General features: G+C 52.4%; 2 protein-coding genes across 3 annotated transcripts in view; one reads left to right on the forward strand and one right to left on the reverse strand.

Annotated features, from left to right (window-relative positions):
• The window catches only part of SLC37A1 (solute carrier family 37 member 1), a 76,401-nt gene extending 73,838 nt beyond the window's left edge, over nt 1–2,563 (reverse strand). The window contains exon 1 of the mRNA XM_047719443.1: nt 2,053–2,563. The gene's annotated coding sequence lies outside the window, so the exon portion shown is untranslated. The remainder of the gene's footprint in view (nt 1–2,052) is intronic.
• RSPH1 (radial spoke head component 1) lies at nt 2,001–21,570 on the forward strand. 2 transcript variants are annotated; one of them, XM_047719490.1, is made up of 9 exons: nt 2,001–2,155; nt 4,358–4,471; nt 4,576–4,681; nt 10,397–10,487; nt 10,995–11,130; nt 15,122–15,193; nt 17,614–17,776; nt 18,564–18,695; nt 21,377–21,570. In XM_047719490.1, the coding sequence occupies exons 1-9, from the start codon at nt 2,102–2,104 to the stop codon at nt 21,427–21,429; spliced, it is 921 nt and encodes a 306-aa protein (XP_047575446.1). In that variant the 5' UTR covers nt 2,001–2,101; the 3' UTR covers nt 21,430–21,570. The 2 variants fall into 2 exon arrangements, with proteins under 2 accessions (XP_047575446.1, XP_047575438.1); XM_047719482.1 differs by having other exon boundaries at nt 4,576–4,680; nt 10,369–10,487.
• The last annotated feature ends 486 nt before the right edge of the window (nt 21,571–22,056 follow it).

Consider the following 22,056-nt stretch of genomic DNA (forward strand, 5'->3'; position numbering starts at 1 on the left):
TTCCGTGGATGCTTCCCCTCAGGGTTTGGTACTCTGTGAGGCTGTCGGCTGTCGGCAGGATCAAACTATTTCCTCAGCCACCCCTCCCCCTACCCCCACAGCAACAACAAACAACACACCTTGGGGTGGGTGTGAGGGGAACTTTCTTTGAATGATACGTGATTTCTTTGTATTAGTTTTATTGTTTACATTAGGTAGCTTTCATAATAAATAACTACATTAATACAATATTATTTTCGATCCCCATGTCAGCTCCTTGAGATCGGAAGGGCTTATCTTCCCCAGTTTACAAAATAGGAATCCAAGGTTCAGGGGGCGGGTGAATTACCTGAGGTCACCAAAGCCATGGGAATCCAGAATTAGAACTCAAACATTCTGGCTCTAGGAGAGTCCTGTCTTCACTGAGAACAATAATGACTTTAAGACCTGTTTCCCTTCCATTTAGATCAGTTTTTTAATACTTAAATATTAGGTTTGAAGAAATAAAATGATTGGGTTATTGTTATTGTTCAAACTATTAAAACTACAAAAAAAAAACCAACAATATTTAGATTTGAGATGAAAGCTACTTGTGTCATTTGCAAAAACTCATTAGAAATCGGATATGCAAATGTACAAAGGCCAAAGCATACAGAAAAACAATTCTGAGCCACAAGCTACAGCCCAGGAAACCAACCCATTATCTATAGCAACCAGTCCAGGAAGCCAGGGTGCCGTGAAGTCGGACTTGCAGGAAGTCAGTCTGCTAACTCCTCCAAGTGATCTAGGGGCAAACACTAACCCCTGTAACCAGTGGCCAGGACTTGATCAATAACTGAGCAATTTTGTCATCTTTGTCCCCATTTCCAGCTTCAGACCAACCAGAGAAAGTTGAATATGCATTGCTAACCAGTCACATGGGATGGCCCACTTCTAATTAACCACCCACAGCTTCCCTGGGCTAACAGCCTCCAGTTGGGGCGTACCTGGAGACCTCGCTCTTTTCCACTGGAAGCTTTGCCTTCCCTTTGCCTGCCCATGACCTCCGTCCAAATGCAAGTGATGGTGGCTGACTTCCTCGCCAGGGCAAGCTCCGAATACATGGTCTTTGCTTGTTCATTTGGGTGGTCTTTGTCTATTCACACATACAAAATAGAGATTCTGTTAAGTCCACTGATGAAGAAAGACCTCGACCATATTTCCATCTCACCGGGAATCTAATGGCCCCGTGGACTGGATTTCAGTGGCTTGGCTGAGCGTCTGCTGGGGGAAAAACACTTTCCTCGGTGCTGTGGGGGCTGAGAGCTAGACGGAGGATAGACAGGTGGACGGACGACAGGCAGTAGATGATAACATGGACTTGAAGTCCTTTCTTCCTTGGGGTAGCGAGGGGACTGGATCAGGCTCGGGGTGGAGAAGGGATGTCAAACTCTTAAGGACATCAGTGTGGACGCGCCCGCACACTGACTCCCTGCGTCAGAGAAAAGCTCTCGACGGACAGAGCTCTCCGGACGCCAACACCGAAGGGTCGGGAGAGCCCAGAAGGTGGGGAGGAGCAGGCAGGGCCCACGGAGGGACCCAAGAAGCCAAGGGGCCGGGTCGGAAGGGTCAGGGTTCAGCGCAGGCAGAGGTGAAGCCCTGCCCAGGGCGGGCCCCTGTGCGTCGTCTGTCCTCCACGTCTTTAGGGCCCTGGTCCAAAGGCGGCCCCTCGTGACAGCACCAGCCGGCAGCCGGCGGCCCGGGCCAGCCACGCGGGGTCCCCGCTTGACGGGGGCGCCGAGTCCATCCCTAGTCCGCCCCCTCCCTCTTCCCGGGCTCCGATTGGTCGAGGTTCCCTCCCGTTGCTATGACAGCACCGAAAGCGGTCAGTGGCTCCCCCCACGCCCTCCCGCCCCGCCCCTTCCCGCCAGGCCCGGGCGCGCCTTCCCGTTGCTATGACAGCACCCGAACGCGGCCCGTGGCTCCGCCCCGCCCCTCCGGTCCCCTCCCCAGCGCCCGCGCCAGGGGGAAGGCGGGGCGGACCGCGTCTCCATGGCAACGGCGGACGCGGCGGTGCGGGCGGCGGGGACCTACCGGCTGGAGACGCGCTGGTGGCGGCGAGGACCGAGACCGGGGCGAGGGCATGTCGGACTTGGGCTCGGAGGAGTTGGAGGAGGAGGGAGAGAATGACCTTGGGGTGAGCGCTCCGGGGGCGGGGGGCTTCCCGGGCGCCCCGCGGAGGCCAGCCGGGGACCGGGACCGCACCGGCCACCGCCGCGCCGCGCCCGGGATGTTGGCGGTGGAAGGTGCCCCGCTGACGTCCTCTTGCCACATCCCTTCTCGCCGCCTCCTCCCTCCGCATCCCGCCTCCCGTTAAAGGCGAAGACTTCCCAGCCCAGCCTCCGGGAGCATCCCCCGCCTGCTGCAGGTCTCCGTCCGGGCGCCCTCCGAAGCCGGCGGGTCACCCCGCCCTGGCGAGCCCGCAGGGCGCTGGGTCCTGCCCCGGAGCCTGCGCCTCAGGATCAAGGGGGTGGAGGGAAGGGCTTCGCGGGGTCCTTCGAGAGCTGCGAGGGGCTCTTAGCAAGGCTTCCACCCTGGGGGCCTGGAATCCCACGGGCTCTCTTCGGTCTTGCGGGAGCTGACCCAGGTCACTGGACTCGTTCCGGGTGCAGGCAGCAGAGAGGCGGTGCTGGGTGCCCGGCGTCCGAGCAGGAGCCGGGCTCTGTGTGGGCGTAGATGGATGTCCCCAGACTAATCACTCTACCGCACAGGGTGACCGTCTCCTGGCTGACAGGTGGGAACCCCAGCCACGGCATGTGTGCTGGGGGTACAGAGTGGAGACAGTTTCAGAATTAGCTGAAAAACCTACCACTTCGGCTGTGATAGATGCTCAGAACTTTTTGCTCGCTAGGTGTGCCCACCTCCCAGCTTCTGCCCCGGTCACTGCTCAAGACTAGCCCCTCTACGCCGCGGAGCCACCCGGCCAGTAGGAGGGCCGGAAGCCAGGAATCCATGCTCTCTGGACAGCCAGCAGCTCGTGCTAAAAAGAGGACAAACCACAGTGCTTTACACTCCAGCATCCCCGGGGCATTGAGGCCCAGGTGGGGACATCTCCTGACGCACGCACCCTCCTCTTTAGTGTCTGTTTCCCCATCCCCTTTGTTGATTTCTCAGGGGACGCTTTTAAAACATCACTTGCTCAGAGTCTGTTTCTGGGGGAACCCAACCTACAGCATCTGCCCAGTAAGACTTCGAACTTGTCCCCTCAGGTAGCCCTAGTGGTTTGTAACTCTTTTGTGCCCATAACTTTAGCTTTGAATCACAGCTGGGGTCATTTTAGAGCCTCCCTCCCTCCCCCATTCGGTCACCCCCCGTCGGGTGCCCTGGGAGGTCTTCTGAGCGAGGTGGAGAGCTTTTACACATTTTGATTTCGACTAACCCTGAAACAAATCGGTAAGGTCACACATGTTTACCTTCCGTTCTGAGCATAGATTTCTGAGCTAGACAGTGCTGGGCAAAGGCAGACCGCAGACAGTTTTTTCCCCGTGTCCTAGTTGTATGTCTGAGCTGGTGGTGCCCTCTTTGCAGATACCACTCCGGGTCAAACCGTTACTCTGTGCCTTCGCCCTTTTATTACGTATATGTTCACTCTGCACTCATGGTTAGGGGCTTGAGGAATGTTTATTTCCTGAAGGGTAGGAGAAAATAGCTGAATTACAAACCTGTATTAGTTTTTTTTAATTGATTTACTTGTAAGCTACATAATTATTTCCATGTTAGTCTACGAGTGTTTGAAACTCGAGTCTCTTGCTGAGGAGTTGAAACTTGATAACGAGATTAACTAAGTGGAGTTAGGGATGCTTGTGACAGCTGAGCCCTGGTCCTTAGCTCCCCTGTGTGGCTTCCTGTCCCGCAGGCGCCCCCATGGTGAAAGGGGTCCTGAAGCCACAGGCAGCCCTGGAGATCCTTGGAGGAAGAGGTGGTCTTTTTGCATTTTGAGCCCTGGATTATTGGAGGAAGGAACAGGGAGGTATTCCTAATGTGGCTTGAGGCCATGCCACCGGCGTCTGCTTCTTCACGCCTGTTCCCACAGAGAACACAATTAGGAGCGCCTCGCATTTCCCGCAGTTTGTCGATTTTGCTCACAGGGCAAAGGATTATCATGATCAATTGCAAACTCAGATGTTGGAGAGAGTGAGGGAGGCTCCCACCCTTGACAGGTCCCAGGGTATCACCTTAGACCAAGGCTCCACATCGCCCAGGTGTGGTTTCCTACCTCACCTGTCAGATGGGGCTGAAGACTGGGAGGGATTCCATGAAATATTACTTACGAAAATGCTTAACACATCTTAGTGATTAATACGCGGTAGCTGTAATTGTCCCTGTCTCTTCTGCCCAGGAGTACGAGGGGGAGCGGAATGAGGCGGGTGAACGGCATGGACATGGGAAAGCAAGACTGCCTAATGGGGACACGTATGAAGGGAACTACGAACATGGGAAAAGACATGGCCAGGTCAGAACAGGTGCCTTCAGTGGCTAGATTTCTCCAGTTAATATTCTGGTGGTGAGCCCGGAACACAGGAATGATACGAATTGTATATAATCAATGTGTTTCAGGGTGTCTACAAGTTTAAAAATGGTGCTCGGTACATGGGAGAATACGTTCAAAATAAAAAGCATGGTCACGGCACTTTCATATACCCAGATGGCTCAAGATACGAAGGTAAGATATGCTCACAAAGCAGATGGTTGCGTTGTAAAGCTCATGTGTGGGGATTGAACTTGTTTGTGGTTGCTGAGCTGAGGGAGCTTCGAGTCCTCCAGATCAGTTAGTCACTCAATAAACACAGCTGTGCTCCTAGGTTCACAGGGTTGATGCAGAAACCAGACAGGCCTGTAATGAACGAACCGGCTGCTGACCCTGCAGCCAGCACAGCTGTGAGCCCGTGTGCTGAGTACCAAAAGCAAGGGAAGCAGTGAGGGAGCACAGGCGTCATGAGATCTGGACCCTTGACTTCAAATACTCTGTCCTTTCAGCCCCTTGACGTTGATTTGCTGCTTCTCTTTCTGGCCAGTCCCTCTTCTGATGAACACGTGGTTTCTTTAGACCTGGTGGCTCCTTCGTTGAAGGCCGCTGGTCTGGAAGACACGCTGCCTCATTAAGTTGGCATTCCTATGTCTGCCACAGTTTCTTTCTTTCTTTTTTTTTTTTAAAGATTTTATTTATTTACTTGACAGAGAGAGAGATCACAAGTAGGCAGAGAGGCAGGCAGAGAGAGAAGGGGAAGCAGGCTCCCTGCCGAGCAGAGAGCACGAATTGGGGCTCAATCCCAGGACCCTGAGACTATGACCTGAGCCAAAGGCAGAGGCTTTAACCCACTGAGACACCCAGGAGCCCCTTGCCACGATTTCTTACCTGCCAATGTTATGTGGGAGGGAAATTCTTGTTCCCTTATATCCAAGAACCCCATGGCTGCCCCCACACACCGTCATTACCCGGTGTGACTACCATGTTGGTCTGATCCCAATGAAGGACGAGCCTGGGAAGACAGACAAGTGGGGAGTGGGTGTGAGCCTTCAGAAACTATGCAGGATTCTGTGTTCTGGACTTTTCCTGGGAAGAACATATCCAGTTTTCATCAGATTTCCCAGGGGAGCTATAACCGACCCCTGGAGCCATGGTGACAAGAGGTGTGAAGTCGTGTAGAGAGTCTCACTGCTTGCTGTCCCAGCTCTCTGGTCCGCAGCGTGAGGAGTGAACACGGGGAAACGTGCCTGGTGGTTGGCGAGCTCTCAGTACGTGTCCGCTGGCAGCATCGCCTCCCGGTGAGGACATGTCCTTCGGCGTGAGCCAGAGCTGCCTCCCTCATCACCGAATGAAAGTCGAACCAAGGAATTCTGAACCAGAGGTTCTGCCAGAGTCCGAGAGCCAGGGGAGGCCTGCCAGCGCTGGTCGTGTTAGAGAGGAATTTCGGCTCTGTTTCCTATTTCTTAGAGGGCTTATCACAGAAGGAACACCATCTGCTTTTTAAATCAACTTGAAACAATTTAATTTAGAGTTTGATTTGATTCCTTCCAGACTGTTATGAACCTAATCTCATTGTTGTCATGTTTTATTTTAGTGTAGACATTAATACAAGTGGAACGACATGTAAATATGTAAAGAAGGTACTCAGAATAAGGGATTGAAGGGGTTTTTAACATGAAGGTTAGCCAACATGTAGACCTTCTTTGCAAACAGCCATGAGTTTTTGTGTCTCCATGTGGCTTTGTATGTTAAAGTGTGCAGGGTGTGGTTACTGCTCAGAGATTTCTTCTTCGTGGTCAAAAGCTACAATGTTAATTTTAGCTCAGCCAGTGAACAACCTTCTAGTCTTAAAATCTAAGTTAAGACATGGCTGAATTTTTCAAGACTGTGTGTTGGCCCACTGCCACCCTAAGGGACACAGAGTGGTTTTCTGCTGGTTATCAAGAGTACTCAGCCTCAGCCCGGGGTTGGGGGCACATTCCTGATCAACCCACTGAGCCTGATGGGAAGCCCAGGGACGAGCGGACACTCCTGGTTTGGGGGCTACTCGAGCAGTGGTAAAGCGGGAAATGAGGTTGGGGGGTGAGTGGGAGCCACTTTAGAGGGGCTTTCGGACCACCTCTATGGACTGTGAGATGCAGAGACTGAAGGTCGACAAGGGCTTTGGAAAGGAGAGGGAACACCCCTCTTCAGGACCGGTCCTGTAGCCAGCTGCAAGGAGCCAATAAAGATGAAGATGTTTGGTCACGACACTGTGGAGAGACAAAACGATATGACTCGAAGTTGGCTTTTCTGGATGCTCTCAGTGGCCAGAGCTGGAAGAAGACATGAATGCATGGCCCTTACTTGCGCAAGAGAGCACGATGTTGGAACCACGGAAATCGGGATCTTTGTTCCCGTCCTGCTGTGTGGCCTTGGGCAAGGTGCATGATCTCTCTGGTTTTTGGGTGCTGTCCCTGTAAAAATGTGTTTTGGTTATTACACATCCCAAAGGAGGTGGCCAATGCAAAGACCCTAGCTGGCAGGAACTACTACCAGAGTGATGCCCCACCGATGTCAGCGCCCGTCTCATACACGTTCTGCGGACCCAGCGGCGGAGGGAGCCAGCGGGGCAGACAGTGACTAACCTGCATCTCAGATGGGCAGAGAGCTTCTTAGAAGGGCATTTCATTTTATTTATTTTTTAATATTATTTTTAAAACGATTTCATTTATTTATTTGCTTATTTATTTGAGAGAGACAGAGAGAGCTCAAGCGCTTGCACACGAGCAGAGGTGAGGGGGCAGAGGGAGAGGGAGAGAGAGAATCCCAAGAAGACTCTGAACCCAGTGTGGAGCCTGACGCAGGGTCTGATCTCAAAACCCTGAGATCGTGACCCCGAGCTGAAATCAAGAGTCAGACAGTGAAATGACGGAGCCACCGACGTGCCCCAGGGCGTTTTGCTTTAAATGGTCTTTAATCTCCAGAGCTGCGGACCCGGGAGCCCTCGAGGGAGGCCTGGGGACAGCGATGGGGTGGACGCACGTGGAGAGCTTTGTAAGGGGACGGTGTTCTCCTGGAGGAAAACCAACACAGACCACCAGCCAGCCAACCGTGGAGTTCCTCCTGAACAGAAATGTAGCTGAAGACACTCTGGTGATGAGATGGAGAATGATGAGAAAGTATAGGTTTAGGGGTCGGAAGGCTGAGCAACGAAGCGCACGGTTAAAGCAACAGCAGCACAGCTTCTCAGTGGCACGTGTGTATAAAGGGAAACCTGGTCCGCGGTGTTAAAGACCTGCTCCAGGAGGCGACCTTTCCCTCACTTAGCTCCCTCACGTCACCATTTCCTGCCACCCGCTTACCATCTGCTGGGCAGGATTGCTAACACCTTGTTTGTTCAGTAAACCAGGACTTTTAAAAAGTTTCTGCACTGCTTTGAAATTTGGTGCCTTTGCAATTTAATTATTTTCTTTCTTTCTTTTTTTTTTTAAAGATTTTATTTATTTGAGAGAGAGAGAGAGAGAGAGAGTGCGCACACACAAGCAGGGGGAGGGGCAGATGCTGAGCAGGGAGCCCGATGCCGGACTTGATCCCAGGACCCTGGGATCATGACCTGAGCTGAAGGCAGATGCTTAACTGACTGAGCCACCCAGGAACCACCCCTTTCCTTCCTCCCTCCCTCCCTTTTTTCTTCTTTCCTTCCTCCCTTCCTTCCTTTCTTCCTTCCTCCCTTCCTTCCTTCCTGTATGTTTATTTATTTATTAGCAAGATAGACAGAACATGGGGGAAGAGACAAAAGGAGAGGGAGAGAGAGAATCTCAAGCAGACCCCCACTAAGCACGGAGCCTGTCGGACAGGGTGCTCCATCCCAAGACCCTGAGATCACGACCCAAGCTCAAATCAAGAGTCAGATGCTCAATTGACTGAGCCACCCAGGTGCCCCTGTAATTTAATTTGTTTCTTGAAAATTTTCTGTGAAGTACTTACTACATTTTTCTTGACACGCTGCCCTGGAGACCAGCTGTAATGGCCAAGAGAAGAGGATGGAATCGTTTTGTCATGGTCTTTTTTGGTGAAGAAACCAAGTGACGTCTTGGCCTCCTGGGGCCCTGTTGCTCAGCTCTGAGAGCTCACACGAGCCAGCTCTGGGACACTTGTCCCCAACCCCGTGCGCAGTTCAACCTTGGCCGCAGTGGGAATATTTACACCACAGAAACTGCCTCTGCTGCACATCTGCCCTTCTCCTCCTCCTCCTCTTCCTCGTTTTAAACTGGTAATTTACCAGGACACAATGGCTCCTTGAAAGCCGAGTCCTCCAGGACTCCTGCACCCTCTCTCTATCCTCAGGGCGACTTTAGGTTCGAGTCCCTGTGTTTGCTGAATTATTTCAGTATGGGGGTTCTCCGTTACCCTTGCTCATGCTGTTCCTGACACACGTCACACCTCTTCCCTCACTTACGCCGGTTCCCGCCGCCGCCTCTCTGGGCTGTCAGCTGTGGGTCTGCCCCGCACTCGGGGGGCAGGGGAAAGGCTCCCCCAGGTCAGCGCTCTTCTTGGAGCTGCTGCTTGTCTGTCTCAGAGTGCTCGAGACCTTGTGGGACTGGTAGAGAAAATGTGTGGCTGTGCTCTTCCGTCGATCTGTTGCTGTCGATGAACATGGGATTCACTCGTATAAACACGTATTTCCTGGACGATCCACATGTCTGTGGCATGCTGTGTCTTCTTTCTCTTGATGCAGAAGCAAAGTCCGATCTCCTGTAAGCCAGAAGCTTATGCAAGTCTTGGGGGCTCTCTTTAAGGAAAAGAACATAAGATTGGCATACATGTGAATGTTCATTTGTAATAAAAAATCAAAATAAATAAAAACAATTTATAATGCCACAACTGTTATAAAATCCGAGGACTTAACAAACAGAAGTTTAAAAATTCATGTCTGACATGGCTGCCACACGCCTTTTCCTTGTCTGTCTAGCTAATAATGGAATGTCTGTCTGACCACAATTCTGTTATATCCCTCTCTACAGAGAAAATAGGGAATTCTATCTTTTGTCTTTGATCAGAAATTGACGAAAATTCATTTTTAAAAATTATGCATATTCTAGAAAAGCGTCATTCCAGGTAACAACTTGTTATTAGCAACACCACGTGCATTTTAGGAGAGTGGTCAACCTCAGAAAACTCTTAAGTTTCTTCCCTGTGTGAGCTGTAAGGTTGGGGGGTGTCGTAAGTCTCCTGGAGTGGGGATCTATCTTCTAGGATCGACCTCATTCCCTAACTAGTTTGCTGTTGTCATTACGGTAGAGGTGTTGGGAGTTTTATGGTGTCTTTACCAGTTCCAGTATTTCTCAGCAAGGCAGCAGGAGATTCACAGGAGGCGGCATGGGAAGGGGGTGGGGGGGGGAGGAAGCAGGGGCAATCAGTGAGGGAAGAGTCCCGCGGAGGCAGGGGCTGGGAACGCCGCGGTGTCCACGTCCTTGGAGCCAGTGTATAGGTGGGGCACCCCAGGCGCCCTGGCTGGGAAGGTGTGTCAGAGCAAGGTGATGAGGTGGGAAAGAGAGTGAGCTGCTGGGAGAGGCCGAGTTGGGATCACCGAGTCTGGGTGTTGTTGCTGGATCGCTGAACTGTGCAAGCAGGGATGTGGTGTAGGGATAACTGTGCAGACAAATCCCGGGTTTGTATCCTTGCTCTGCCACCGACCAGCGGTGATACCTGTTGAGGGCACATGCAGGCGACAGTGGCCCACGTGTATGTACCTGTTCAGACCTGCATCCAGGAGGCCCCTGACTCAGTTTCCCTTAGCCAGCCCCCCCTCCACACCATCCAGCCAGAGGGGCAGGGGGATGGAGGGGGGCCACAGAGGGAGGAGACAGCAGGTGAAGCCCATCTTTCCCTTCTCACCCGGGCCCACTTTTGTGTCGTCCCTTCCAGGGGAGTGGGCAGATGACCAAAGGCACGGTTACGGCGTCTACTACTACATCAATAATGACACCTACACTGGGGAGTGGTTTGCTCACCAAAGGTTTGCGTTCTCTCTTCCGTTCTGTACACTTGTTTATGTAACGAGAATATGACGACGCCTTATTATGAGACGGAATCATGACAAAAACCCATTTGCCAACTCTGCCAGGCAGTCCAAACCCTTCAAGGCTTTAAGGTGGGCACTCCAGATGTGACATGACTGGGCAGGTACAGATGTGCGGGGAGAATACGCGGTCCTTCATTCAGAGCCCCCGGGGCGAGGAGGCCACAGAAGTACCCACCTGGGGACAGAGCCACAGAGCCTCCTGGGAGCGCTGCCTCTTTCACATGTGACCCGAATGATACGCGGGAAGGGCCTCGGGAAGGGTGTCGCTGTCCAGCACACGATGCCCCTCCCATGCATGGGCACACAGAGCAGGCGCGTGCTTTGATGGGGCACAGATAGAAAAGCCAAGGATAGGCCACCCTCAATTTAAATGTCTGTCCTATAAACCTGGAAGGCTTTCCACTGTGCGGGGAGAGTGAACGTTCTTTCTGTCTTCACCAGGCACGGGCAAGGCACCTATTTCTACGCAGAGACGGGCAGTAAGTACATAGGTACCTGGGTGAATGGACAGCAAGAAGGTGCGGCCGAACTCATTCACCTGAACCACAGGTACCAGGGCAAGTTCTTCAACAAAAACGTAAGTCGGTGGGAAATGAAGCACGCCCTCCTCCCCCCGTCTGCGTAAATATGTGAACATAAAAACTTAGGGAACCCTCCCACCCCTCCAAACACAGGGATGGGGCAGCCGTGCCTCTCCCCAAGTCTCTGATGCCTACAGATGGCAGAGTGGAGGGCACCTGGTTCTTTTCTCTGCATCTCAATGAACCCCCACTCTACCCGGGCCGGGATCCAGCCCATCCTTATAAAGCGGAGGGGGGAGGGTCCCGTCTCTCATATGTGCTCATCATGGTAGGTCAGATGTGAGACATTTCCTGTGCTTGTGAGCATGTGGGTGTTCGGACATCCTTTGCCCTGGGAGGCACGGAGCTGGAGCGCTGGGAGCTTCTTCCTTGCCGCAGGGTAGCCTGCCCAACCTGGACGTGGGCTTCCGTGGGAAGGTGTGGCCAGTCCGCAGGGCTCATAATTGGTCCTTTCTGTTGGAGGGCTCTGTGGTTGTGGGGGCCCCGCTGGGACACAGAGATGCCCTGCTTACCCGCCCCCCCCCCCCAACGCTTCAAGCCAGCGTGGCCAGAAACGTCCCCTGAAGAGTTTGCAAAGCAAGTTAAAGGCATTAGAAGTTGACATAGAGAGAGGCGCCTGGGTGGCACAGTTAGTTAAACATCTGACTCTTCAACTCAGACAGTGAACTCAGGGTTGTGAGATCGAGGCCCAGGGCAGGCTCTGTGCTCAGCGGGGAGTCTGCTTGAGATTCTCTCCCTCTCCATCTGCCCCTCTCCCTGCTCTCCCCTTCCTCAAATAAATAAATAAATAAATAAATAAATAAATAAATAAATCTTTAAAAAGAAGGATGTTGGGTGCAGGGAATATTGAACTAATATCATGAAACCACCTTGGACTCTCTTAAAACTTAGTTTTCACTGACATAAAATTCATTCCCTAACTTACAGATTCTACTTTTAAGTCTTTGTAAAGCAGCACATTCTCCCCAAATCCATGCATTTGCATATGTAATTCTCAGGAAAATTCTCCCGGGATGCTTTTCAGCACGGGGAGCTGTGTGGAGGGAATGAGAATTCGACGAAAGTTCATTGGGAAAATCAACAAACCTAGACTCCCCTGGAGAAGGAGAGCTTTGTTCTGCTGGTTAGTGAGACCTGTGCACATGGCACACTAGTCCAGTGGGCCGTTGAACAATGTAGGGGTGGGGGCACGGATCCCTGGCCCCCGCACAGTCAGAGATCCACGTAGGGTTGGGGTTAGGGTTAGAACATGCTGTGGACTGGAAGCCTTACGGACAAGATAAACAGTCATTAACACACATTCCTGTTTCAGGGGTTATACACTGTATCCTCACTACAAAGTCAGCCACATACTTTGTATCTGTACTAGATACTGTATTCTTATAATAAGGTAAGCTGGAGGAAAGGAAATGTTATTAAGAAAATCATTAGTGGGGGGCGCCTGGGTGGCTCAGTGGGTTAAAGCCTCTGCCTTCAGCTCAGGTCATGATCTCAGAGTCCTGGGATGGAGCCCAGGATCGGGCTCTCTGCTCAGCAGGGAACCTGCTCCGCCCACCCTCCGCCTGTTGCTCTGCCTACTTGTGATCTTTGTCTGTCAAATAAAGAAAGAAAAATCTTAAAAAAAAAAAAAAGAAAATCATTAGGAAGAGAAAACACATTTATAGTGCTGCTCTGTCTGCTCCAATTGAAATGTCCCCATACACCCAGCCCTTTCGGCACGTGCACATACAGCATGAGGGCTGTTACTGTATAAAATAGGATCACATACATCCGGACACGAAAATAGGCACAGAGACCTCGATCTTTTTGCTCATTTGGGAATATTTATGTAGGTTAGACACGGCCATTGCTGATTCTACAAATATTGACGTTTTGAATCATGGTTGATATCGCCAGCCGCCCGAAAGAGCTGTGCCAGTTTACACTCCGGTGAACAGATTCTGAGATCTTCTGTCATACATTCTCCAACATTGGGTATCACCAGTCTTTAATGTTTTTGCAACTCCGATGGATAAAAAATGTCTTGTGGTTTTAATGTGCATTTCCCTGATTCCTAGTTAAGTCCAGCATCTTTATGCACTTCTGCTCCTGGTTCCACTACCTTCCTCAGAGAATTACCCGTTCCTATCCTTGCCGACAAGTTATTAAAACGTACTTCAAAGTTTTGATAATTGCAACTGAGCTACCAGGTTGGAGAAATACAGATCATGAAGCAGATTAGAAAGTCTAGGGACAGGTGCAAGTGCATACGGCAAATTAGCTCCTGAAAAGGGTATCATTTAAATTAATGAGGACATGATGGGGAGAAGTCGAGGAGTGGTGCTCGGACAACTTGTTAATGAAATGAAGAAAAACGAAGTCCGTTTGAAATCCAGCATGAGGTGAAGACACACTCTAAAGGGAGAACAGGTTTAAATGTAAACAAAACCACATACGGAAAAAAAATAGGTAAATGTTCATTAACTTTGAAATGAAGAAAGAGGACTTTCTAAGCAGAAATATAAAGGAAAACCCAACAGATTTTGCTTGCTAAAAACAATCCCTTATTGATTAGAACACGTTTTAAAGAAAGTTTAAGAGATAAATGACCACTGGGGTTAGGATGTTTGTAACATTTAGTATGCATACATAAAGCATTTGCATTAGTCAGTGGGATTTTAAGTGGTCAAAAATGTTGAAAAAATCCAACCCTACTTATAACTTAAAGATGTGACTTAATGATGAGTCCTGTTACTTATATACTCAAAAAATGTAAAGATAGAGCAAAATGTTGAGCCCAGGAGAAGCAAGGGTTTAAAGACAAAGGGTTCGTAAGTGTTGTGGGAAGGAAGATCATTAGAGCCTCATTCTGGTGAATATATTAAAAAAATAGGTGTGTCTATATATTTTGTGAGTATATATGTACACACTGTGTGTGTGTACCAGAAATTCCACCTCTGAAAACTTCCCTGAGGAAAATATCAAGAGTGTACATTAGATTCGACTCTGCATACGTCTCCCGCCACGGTCTCTGTCAATGGATAGCGTCGGCTCGCCAAATATTAACAGTAGTAGATGGGTAAAATAGATTACAATTCTTAAATGAAAGAAAACACCAGGTTGACAACTGGAATTGTGGAAGACCATTTGTGAATATGGGAATTCATTTATGCCGTTTTTCTAAGCAATGGCAGAGTATGAATCGCTGGGTGTAGTTACGGTCAAACTTCTATTTAGAAAAATCTAGGCACTAGAAATAAGGAATAAGGTTATAAAGATTACATCACAATATATATTTTTAAAGATTTATTTAATTGGAAAGCAGCAGGGGGAGGGGCAGGGAGAAAGGGAGAGAATCTGAAGCAGGCTCCACGCCCAGCACGGAACCTGAGGCAGGGCTCGATCTCATGACCCTGAGATCACAACCTGAGCCGAAATCATGAAGAGTCAGTCGCTTGGGGCGCCTGGGTGGCTCAGTGGGTTAAGCTGCTGCCTTCAGCTCAGGTCATGATCTCAGGGTCCTGGGATCGAGTCCCGCATCGGGCTTTCTGTTCAGCGGGGAGCCTGCTTCCCCCTCTCTCTCTGCCTGCCTCTCTGCCTACTTGTGATCTCTGTCTCTCAAATAAATAAATAAAATCTTAAAAAAAAAAAAAAGAGTCAGTCGCTTAACCCGCTGAGCCACCTGGGCACCCCAAGACCATGTCCCAATATTATTAACACTTTTATCTCTAGCTTGTTTGCCTGTGGGTGTCGACTTCATGAAATTTTTGTAATAAATACATTACTTTTATGACAATGAAACTAAAGTTTAGATAAGAAACCAAACAGGCCCTGTACCTGACAATTCCACTGGCCGTGAGTTCACAAAAGCCCTTTAACCCTCATCGGCTGTCCCGCTCGCCACCTTTGGGACGGTTTTTGGTTTTCTGACATCCCCGTGGCATTTTGCGCTCCGGTTCCTACGGAACACTAAGTGTGAAGCCCCTCTTGGTCTCTCTTTGCTCGCAGCCTGTCGGCCCTGGAAAGTACGTGTTTGATATCGGATGTGAGCAGCACGGGGAGTACCGTTTGACAGATGTGGTGAGTGGCAGAGTGCGTACGGTTTCCTCTATCCGTGGGCCAAGGAGCTGCCCGGGGCTGTTGAGCCCACGGATCCCATCAGGTCACATGGAAGTCATGCCAGCTCTTGGCCACGTTCATGCTGTCATCCTCCTGTATGCGCATGCCTTGGTCCAGACCTGAACTTCCGGATCTGAGCAGTGTCACATCACCGTTACTGCAGAAGCCCACATGCAGCCTGGGTCAGGAGCAGCTGGCCCGGAGTCCAAGAGCTCTGGGCAGCGTCAGGCAGCAGGAGTGACGGCTGGCATCTGTGGCCGTGGTGCCACCAAGTCTGTCCAGTGTCACACTTCTGACGTGCGGCTTGTCCTGCCCATTTTGTCTTTTTGCACCTTTCCAGCGCTCAGCGCTGTCGTGAATACCTGCTCCATGCCTCCCGGTTCACAGGAACTAGCCAGTGAACGCTGTCACTACTAGGCACGTTATGTGTGCGAGCGTGTGCGCGTGTGTGCCTGCATGTGTGTGTGTACGTGCCGGTGGATTTCTTGTCATCATCTCCTGATCTACAGGCGATTTCATAAAATACCTTGGCACCTCCTTCCTCCCTGGCGTCACCCCCAGGCACATCCCACCAGGACACCCCACGCCCAGGCCTGCCCTCGGCCCCTCTTTTCCGGCTCCCCTCAGATCACTGTGCCAGAGGCTCTTTGTTCTGTAGAGTGACTATCCACGGCCTTGGCAGTGGCCAGAATCCTCTGCGGGCTCACGGTGACCGGCCCCCGGCCTCATGCTCCCTACTTGTGTTTACCATCCCTTTAGACCAGGGGCCGAGGATTGCAGCAAGGGTCAGTTTCCTGGCAAACTACCCAGTTTGAAGTGTCCCAAATGCTTGATTTTGTTGCTAAAAATAGGCCCAACCCCAGCCCCAGCATCGTTTCAGCCCGGATCCCGGGACGTGCAGTGACTGAGGGAAGGGGCTCCCAGAAGCCGAGGCATCTAGAGAAATCTGACGAGTCACCCCTGTGGGCCACAGCTCCCCACATCCCTGTCTGCGCTGTGCCCTTGGCAAGCGTGGTCTAGAACTGCAAACACAGCTGAGCTGCGTGCTGTATTGTTAGATCGGACAGCGATGGACTGAGTCCTTGCTGGGCTCTCCTGGGGCTGGAAACTGCTCACGGGCCCCCGAAGGGACCTGCTGGCTCAACTTATTACACAGTCCCACCGCCCTCCAAATCTGTCCCTTGCCATCTCAGTGACTGAGCCCTTATTGTGATTTGGGGAGTGGGCAGTTTTGTTCTGTTTGGGGAAAAGTTCTTAGAAGTCAGAATTTCAGGATGCTGGGGAGAAAGTAGAAAGAACACCCTAACACTGAAGGTGGGGAGATATTGCCACAAGCCCCCAGAACTGCCCCTGTTCAGGAATAAGGCTGGGGAGGAACGCACAGCCTGGGGGCCTTGGTCTAGGGCTGCACTTGGACTTTCTGGGATGACACCCGGGGCTGTGATAAGCACAGAAACCAGGTGTCACAGCGCACGGAAGATGGGAGATCTGAGATCTAATGACTGCTAGAAACGCAGGTGGTAGGGCCCCACCCCCAACATCCCGACACAGGAGGTCCCACCCGTGTTTTCACAAGCCCCCCGGGGACTCTGGTGCAGGCCTAGAGCACTGGCGTCCCCCTTCGGGGGGGATGGAGCTCAGAAACTTGGAAACCAAGCCATCTGGTTCTGAGTGACTCAGTGGAAGTGACAGGCAGGTCTCTGTCCCACGTTGTCATACGTACTATCCTCTGTGTAACAGTGACGCTTCCCAGTTTATTGATATTCAGATCTTTGGAAATGTGTGACAGATACAAAACCGGGGAACAGGCTGGGACGCTCCGTCCGGTGGGCATATGCCGGCTGCTGGACGGCTGGAATTACGCTCTTACAGAAGAGCCCACGTGTAGAGGTGATCAGTTCTCCCTCGACTGTCACGGGACTTCATTTCCCCCCATAGTCCTTGGTTCTAGATGCTTAGTGTTCAGGCCCTTCCACGCTGTCTGGTCGTCTTAGGATGCTCCCAGCCCTTTCCTCCCAGGGATGGGATGCTAGCTATTGTACTAAAGAAGCTGTGATCGGGAAAATGTGACCGAGCATACTGAAAGCCACACCCAGTCTCTGTTACTTCTTGAGGGCTCCAGAAGGTGGGAATGTCAAGTCTGGAAGCCATTCACAGCAGAAGCGGGAGCGCACGGGTGGGCGCCGTGCGGCGATGCCTGTCTGTGCCTCAGCCTAGTGCTTTCAAGACCCACCTTGGAGCCAAGATCACCCCAGGGACGGCTGACCACTGGCCTGACCACCGAGCCGTGCTGTCACGGTGGCCGAATGTCCCCTCGCGGTAAGCATCCCACACCGAGTCTACACACATGCCTGTAATTTTGTTTTTAAACTTACCAACAGGAAAGAGGAGAAGAGGAAGAGGAGGAGGAGACGACAATGATGACCGTGGTTCCGAGGTGGAAAGCCACCAAAATCACAGAGCTGGCTCTGTGGACCCCGACCCTCCCTGAGGAGCAGCCCCCTGCGGACGGGCCTGGTGCAGAAGAGGCTCTGGAAACCGAAGGTACGGGGCGCCTCCGGGGTGCTGGCCCTGGGTACCCCCTTTGTGGGCCTGGAACTCTGGGCCTGTTTTGTGTGCATGAAAATGTCGGGGGGTAGCCTGGGGGGTTGGGGCCTCCTGGGGGTGGAAGGAGAAGGGGGAAGTGGGATGACTGGCTGGACGGACCACCTGGTTGGTTCCATGGGAAGCCTGGACCAAAAGCCCACCGCCCTCGGTTGGGACTGGCTGTGGGTGTGAGCTCGGGCCAGGGCCGTGAGCAGCCAGGTGACAAGTCCTTCCTGAAGAGGGGGTGGCAGTAGCTGACCGTCCCCTTCCCCGTGCTCTTCCCGAGAAGTAGCCAAGGCGCCATGGGCCGTTGGAGAAGTTTGCACGGGGCACGGATCCTAATGCGTTGGAGTTCCGACGGCTGGAGAGGACAGCCAGGGAGGGGACAGCCTCAGGCACGGCAGGGTCAGGCCTCCCCTCCCTGGTCTCTGCTTGTGGGCATCCCCTTCGCTTCAGAGAGCAATGTTCATCGACTACATCAAATTGCCCCCGTCAGCTCTGGAACCCTGGGGAACAGACAGTGGCTTCTCAGCGGGAAGTAGGCCACCCTTCCCCACCGAGCCCCTTGCCGAGATAGGGGATGGGTGCTCCAGGTCTGGACCTGATTGGGTGATGTCAAGCAGGAGTGGGGGTCCCCAGAGCGGGTGGCGGGCAGGAGGGAGTGGGCGCTGGCAGGTGAGGAAGCAGCTACCTGAGACCCAGGCCCGCAGGCCACGTGACAGTGTTTCCTGTGGCTTCATCTCAGGCGGCGGGGAGCCCTCAGAGGAGGGCCAGGCTCTGGCCGATGGTTCCGAGGGGGAGACCGACTCCATGAGGCCTGGGGAGGACGATGGAGAAGGCAGCAGGGAGGAGGGCCGAGAGGACTCCGTTGACCAGGGTGAGCACGCTCTCGGGCCCAGGGAGGAGGAGGGCGCACCCTGGGAAGGGCCTCTCGGGTTCTCCTGTCTTTGACCTTGGCCTCCGTGGGCTGCCCCGGTGACTGGGATGAGATCTCAGGGGCCGGCTGAGGACTCCTGCGGGGCCGTGGGATGTCCCACTCTCAGGCGCCCCGACCAACCCCCTTTCGGTGGCGGGGACAGCCTGCAGCCCTGCGGGGTCTCTCGCTGTCCGTCGTGAGCTAATTATCTCCATTTTTACCAAAAGAGCAGCCTCAGGCTGAAGGGTCTTTCTAGAGATTTAGAATGCTGCTTCCTTTTTTTCTTTTTCTTTTTACCCGATTTTTACTATGGTGGGATCCCAGCAGTCTGATCAGTGGCCAGTGGTGCTGGGAATCAGCCCCTTTCAAGTGGGTTTGAAGGGACCGTTAATCTCGAAGCTTCTGTGTCCGCAGGTCACAGGCCAGGGATGTGACCGTCAGGCTGTTGGGGCTTCAGGTTCCTAGAGCCTTTGACAAGGTGCTGTGGGCAGCCCCAGAAGTTCAGAGAGGGCTTTCTTCTTGGAACTCAGTTCCTTGTGTCTGGTTTAAGGCGGGCATCTCAGTGGTGCAGGACCCAGTGGTCTGGGAACCTCTGGCTCCAGATGGTGGTTGCTGGGCCAGGGACCCCATGCAGGTTCGTTTGTCTCTACCGCAAATATAGAGCAAATGCCTTTTTTTGGGAAGACCTGTACTTCCCATTTTTTTTTTTTTTTTGAAGACAATCTCTGTAATAATGAACTCCTGGTAAAACAGGTTTCCATCCCCATGCGTTGGGTGCACATAGGGTCAGGCTTTGGTTGGCAAGTGAGACGAACCACCGCAGTGCACCAGAGAAGCCCGTGCTTGCGGCTGGGGGCAGCCTGTGGCTTAGAGCGCGGGAGGCCTACGCCAGCCATGCCCGTTGGCAGCCGGGGGGCCTCCTGCTTGTACCCCCCGCATCCTGCATTTGTCCCCAGGGTCCTGAGGTTTGTGAGGTTGGAGGAGGCCCTCATCTGCCGAGCAGGGAAATGGCACGGGGATGCTCCGTGCGGGGAGGCTGTGGCTAATCCTGAGCACGTCTGGTGGGGGGGGGGACACTGTGCTTGCCCCACCAGGGGGCCCTGGGCGAGACCTAGGGCCTGACAGTGTGTGGAGAATCGTTCGCTTGACTGCTGTGTGCCTGCTGTGTGCCCACTCGTGTGCCTACCATGTGCCCGCCGTGTGCCCACTCATGTGACTGCCGTGTGCCTGCAGAATGACAGCCGTGTGCCCGCTCATGTGACTGCCGTGTGCCTGCAGAATGACAGCCGTGTGCCCGCTCATGTGCCCGCCATGTGCCTGCAGAATGACAGCCGTGTGCCTGCCGTGTGCCTGCAGAGGGAACCGTGTGACCACCGCTGACTGCTGTGCACAGAATGTGCACGGAGCAAGTACGGCAGCGTCAGTCTTCCTGAGAGCAGGGCAGAGAGGGGAGGGGAGGGACGGTGCTACCCACACCTTCCCGGGTAGATGCCAAAATGTCAGAGCGCCTTAAACGAGCAACGGGCTGCGGTAAGCAATGGGTCTCGGAGGCAAACATTTCATGCCAATGACAAAAACTTAAGATCTAACCCGATTCCTGCATCACGGCGGAGGGTCAGCCTACCAACCTCTTTTCATCGCCCGCAGCGAGGGTTATAGCGCTTACTTACAACAAAAAATAGCTCTTAATTCCATGGCGCTTTTAAGGGAGCACCTTACTGGAAGGTAGCAAGTCCTTGCCTTCCTTTGTACGGATGTAAGGGCCGAGCCGCGAAGCCCCACATTTGCAGAGCTGGTCGTGTTTGGACCGCGTGTGCTGGCAAGGATGGTTCCTGAGCTCACCCTCACCGGAATATTCTCAGCCTCGACTTTGGGTTTATCTTCTGCTCCGTTTATTGCTGGTGTCATAGGATTTTTTTTATCCCCTTAGTGTCTGTGGCTCTTGGTCACGCTGCCTCGAAGGATGAAAGGGTCGACCGGACGGAGCAGTGGGGGCAGCGAGCAAAGGTTATTGAGCGAGAGTATAAATCTCTCAGAGAGGGAGGGGCCCGGCAGAGTCGCCCTGGGAGTTTCTAAGTCTAGGGGTTTTGGGGCACTCTTTTGCGGAATGATCTTAAGCAATCAGGGTGAGCTGAGTCGTGCCCGTCAGGGCTCTGGTCATGTTATTTGTCCGACTATTAGGATGATATCTGCATGTTGATGATCTTTTTTTTTTTTTTGCTGACATTTGGGGTTTTAGGTTTTCGCTGCCCCTTGCCTGTGATATTGACAAACGCTTTGGGGTTAACAGTCTTATTTCAGGACATTTTAACAAAATCACTTCAGCAAAGGCCACGAAGCAGAATGTCTGGTCCTGTCTAAGCTGCAAAACGGGGTGTCACTGCCGTGTGATCTTGGCCGTCCTGACTCCATATTTTCTTGTTGGGGACCCTGGCCCCGATTCCCTAACTGGCCAACTCCTAACACTGGTACCAAAGAAAAACCATGAAAGTCGGTATAAGATAAAATTTAACATGGTATTTTTTTGCCTGATAAAAGCTTAATATTTATAATATTATTCATTGCAAAAGATCTGTTAGCACAGCATTTCAGCATAGAAAAAAGGAGTGTGGACTATACTCGTGCTTCTTTTCTCCCCGCAGGAATTGTTAGTTTTGAAGAAGAAGAAAATAAACAGTCAGAGCCACCGGAGTGAGCGGAAGCGAGCGGGAAGGATAGGAGATCGTGTCACAGAAACACTCTGTTATAGGGCCCTCTGATGCTAATCTGTTATTAATCTTTTCTTATCAGTTGTTAAGTAGTGCACGGTACGAATAAATGTCTCCCTTCTCCTTTGTTTAAGGATGAGCCTCTGCGGGGTCTTTAAGCTGGGCCTCTCTGGGTTACCAGGCTGCGGTGGTGCAGCCCTGTTTTCTCCTGGGATAAAGGACGGGGTCACACACCCCTGACTCCGCAGAAGGCGGTTCACGGAGGTGGCCTTCTGGCTGAGCACGTACAGTGACTACTTGCCAAAGCTGCTCTCTCTAACCTCCCTCGGGAGAGCCACGGAGACACCTAGAAAGCAATCCTGTGCCCAAAACGCTGCGGTGAATAGACTTAGGGTGGGGCGCGGGGAGGGGGGTGCGCCGCGGGTCGGGCATCTGACTCTTGATTTCAGCTCCAGTCGCGACCTTGGGGTTGTGGTGTTCAGCCCTAAGTTGGGCTCTATGCTCAGTGTAGAGTCTGTTTATCCCTCTGCTCCTCCCTCCCCCCGTGCCCCCCACCCTGGCACAAGGGCTCTCTCTCTCAAATAAATAAAGTCTTAAAAAAATAAACTTTGGGC

Source organism: Lutra lutra, chromosome 1 (assembly GCF_902655055.1).
Source record: "Lutra lutra chromosome 1, mLutLut1.2, whole genome shotgun sequence".
NCBI classification, from domain to species: domain Eukaryota; kingdom Metazoa; phylum Chordata; class Mammalia; order Carnivora; family Mustelidae; genus Lutra; species Lutra lutra.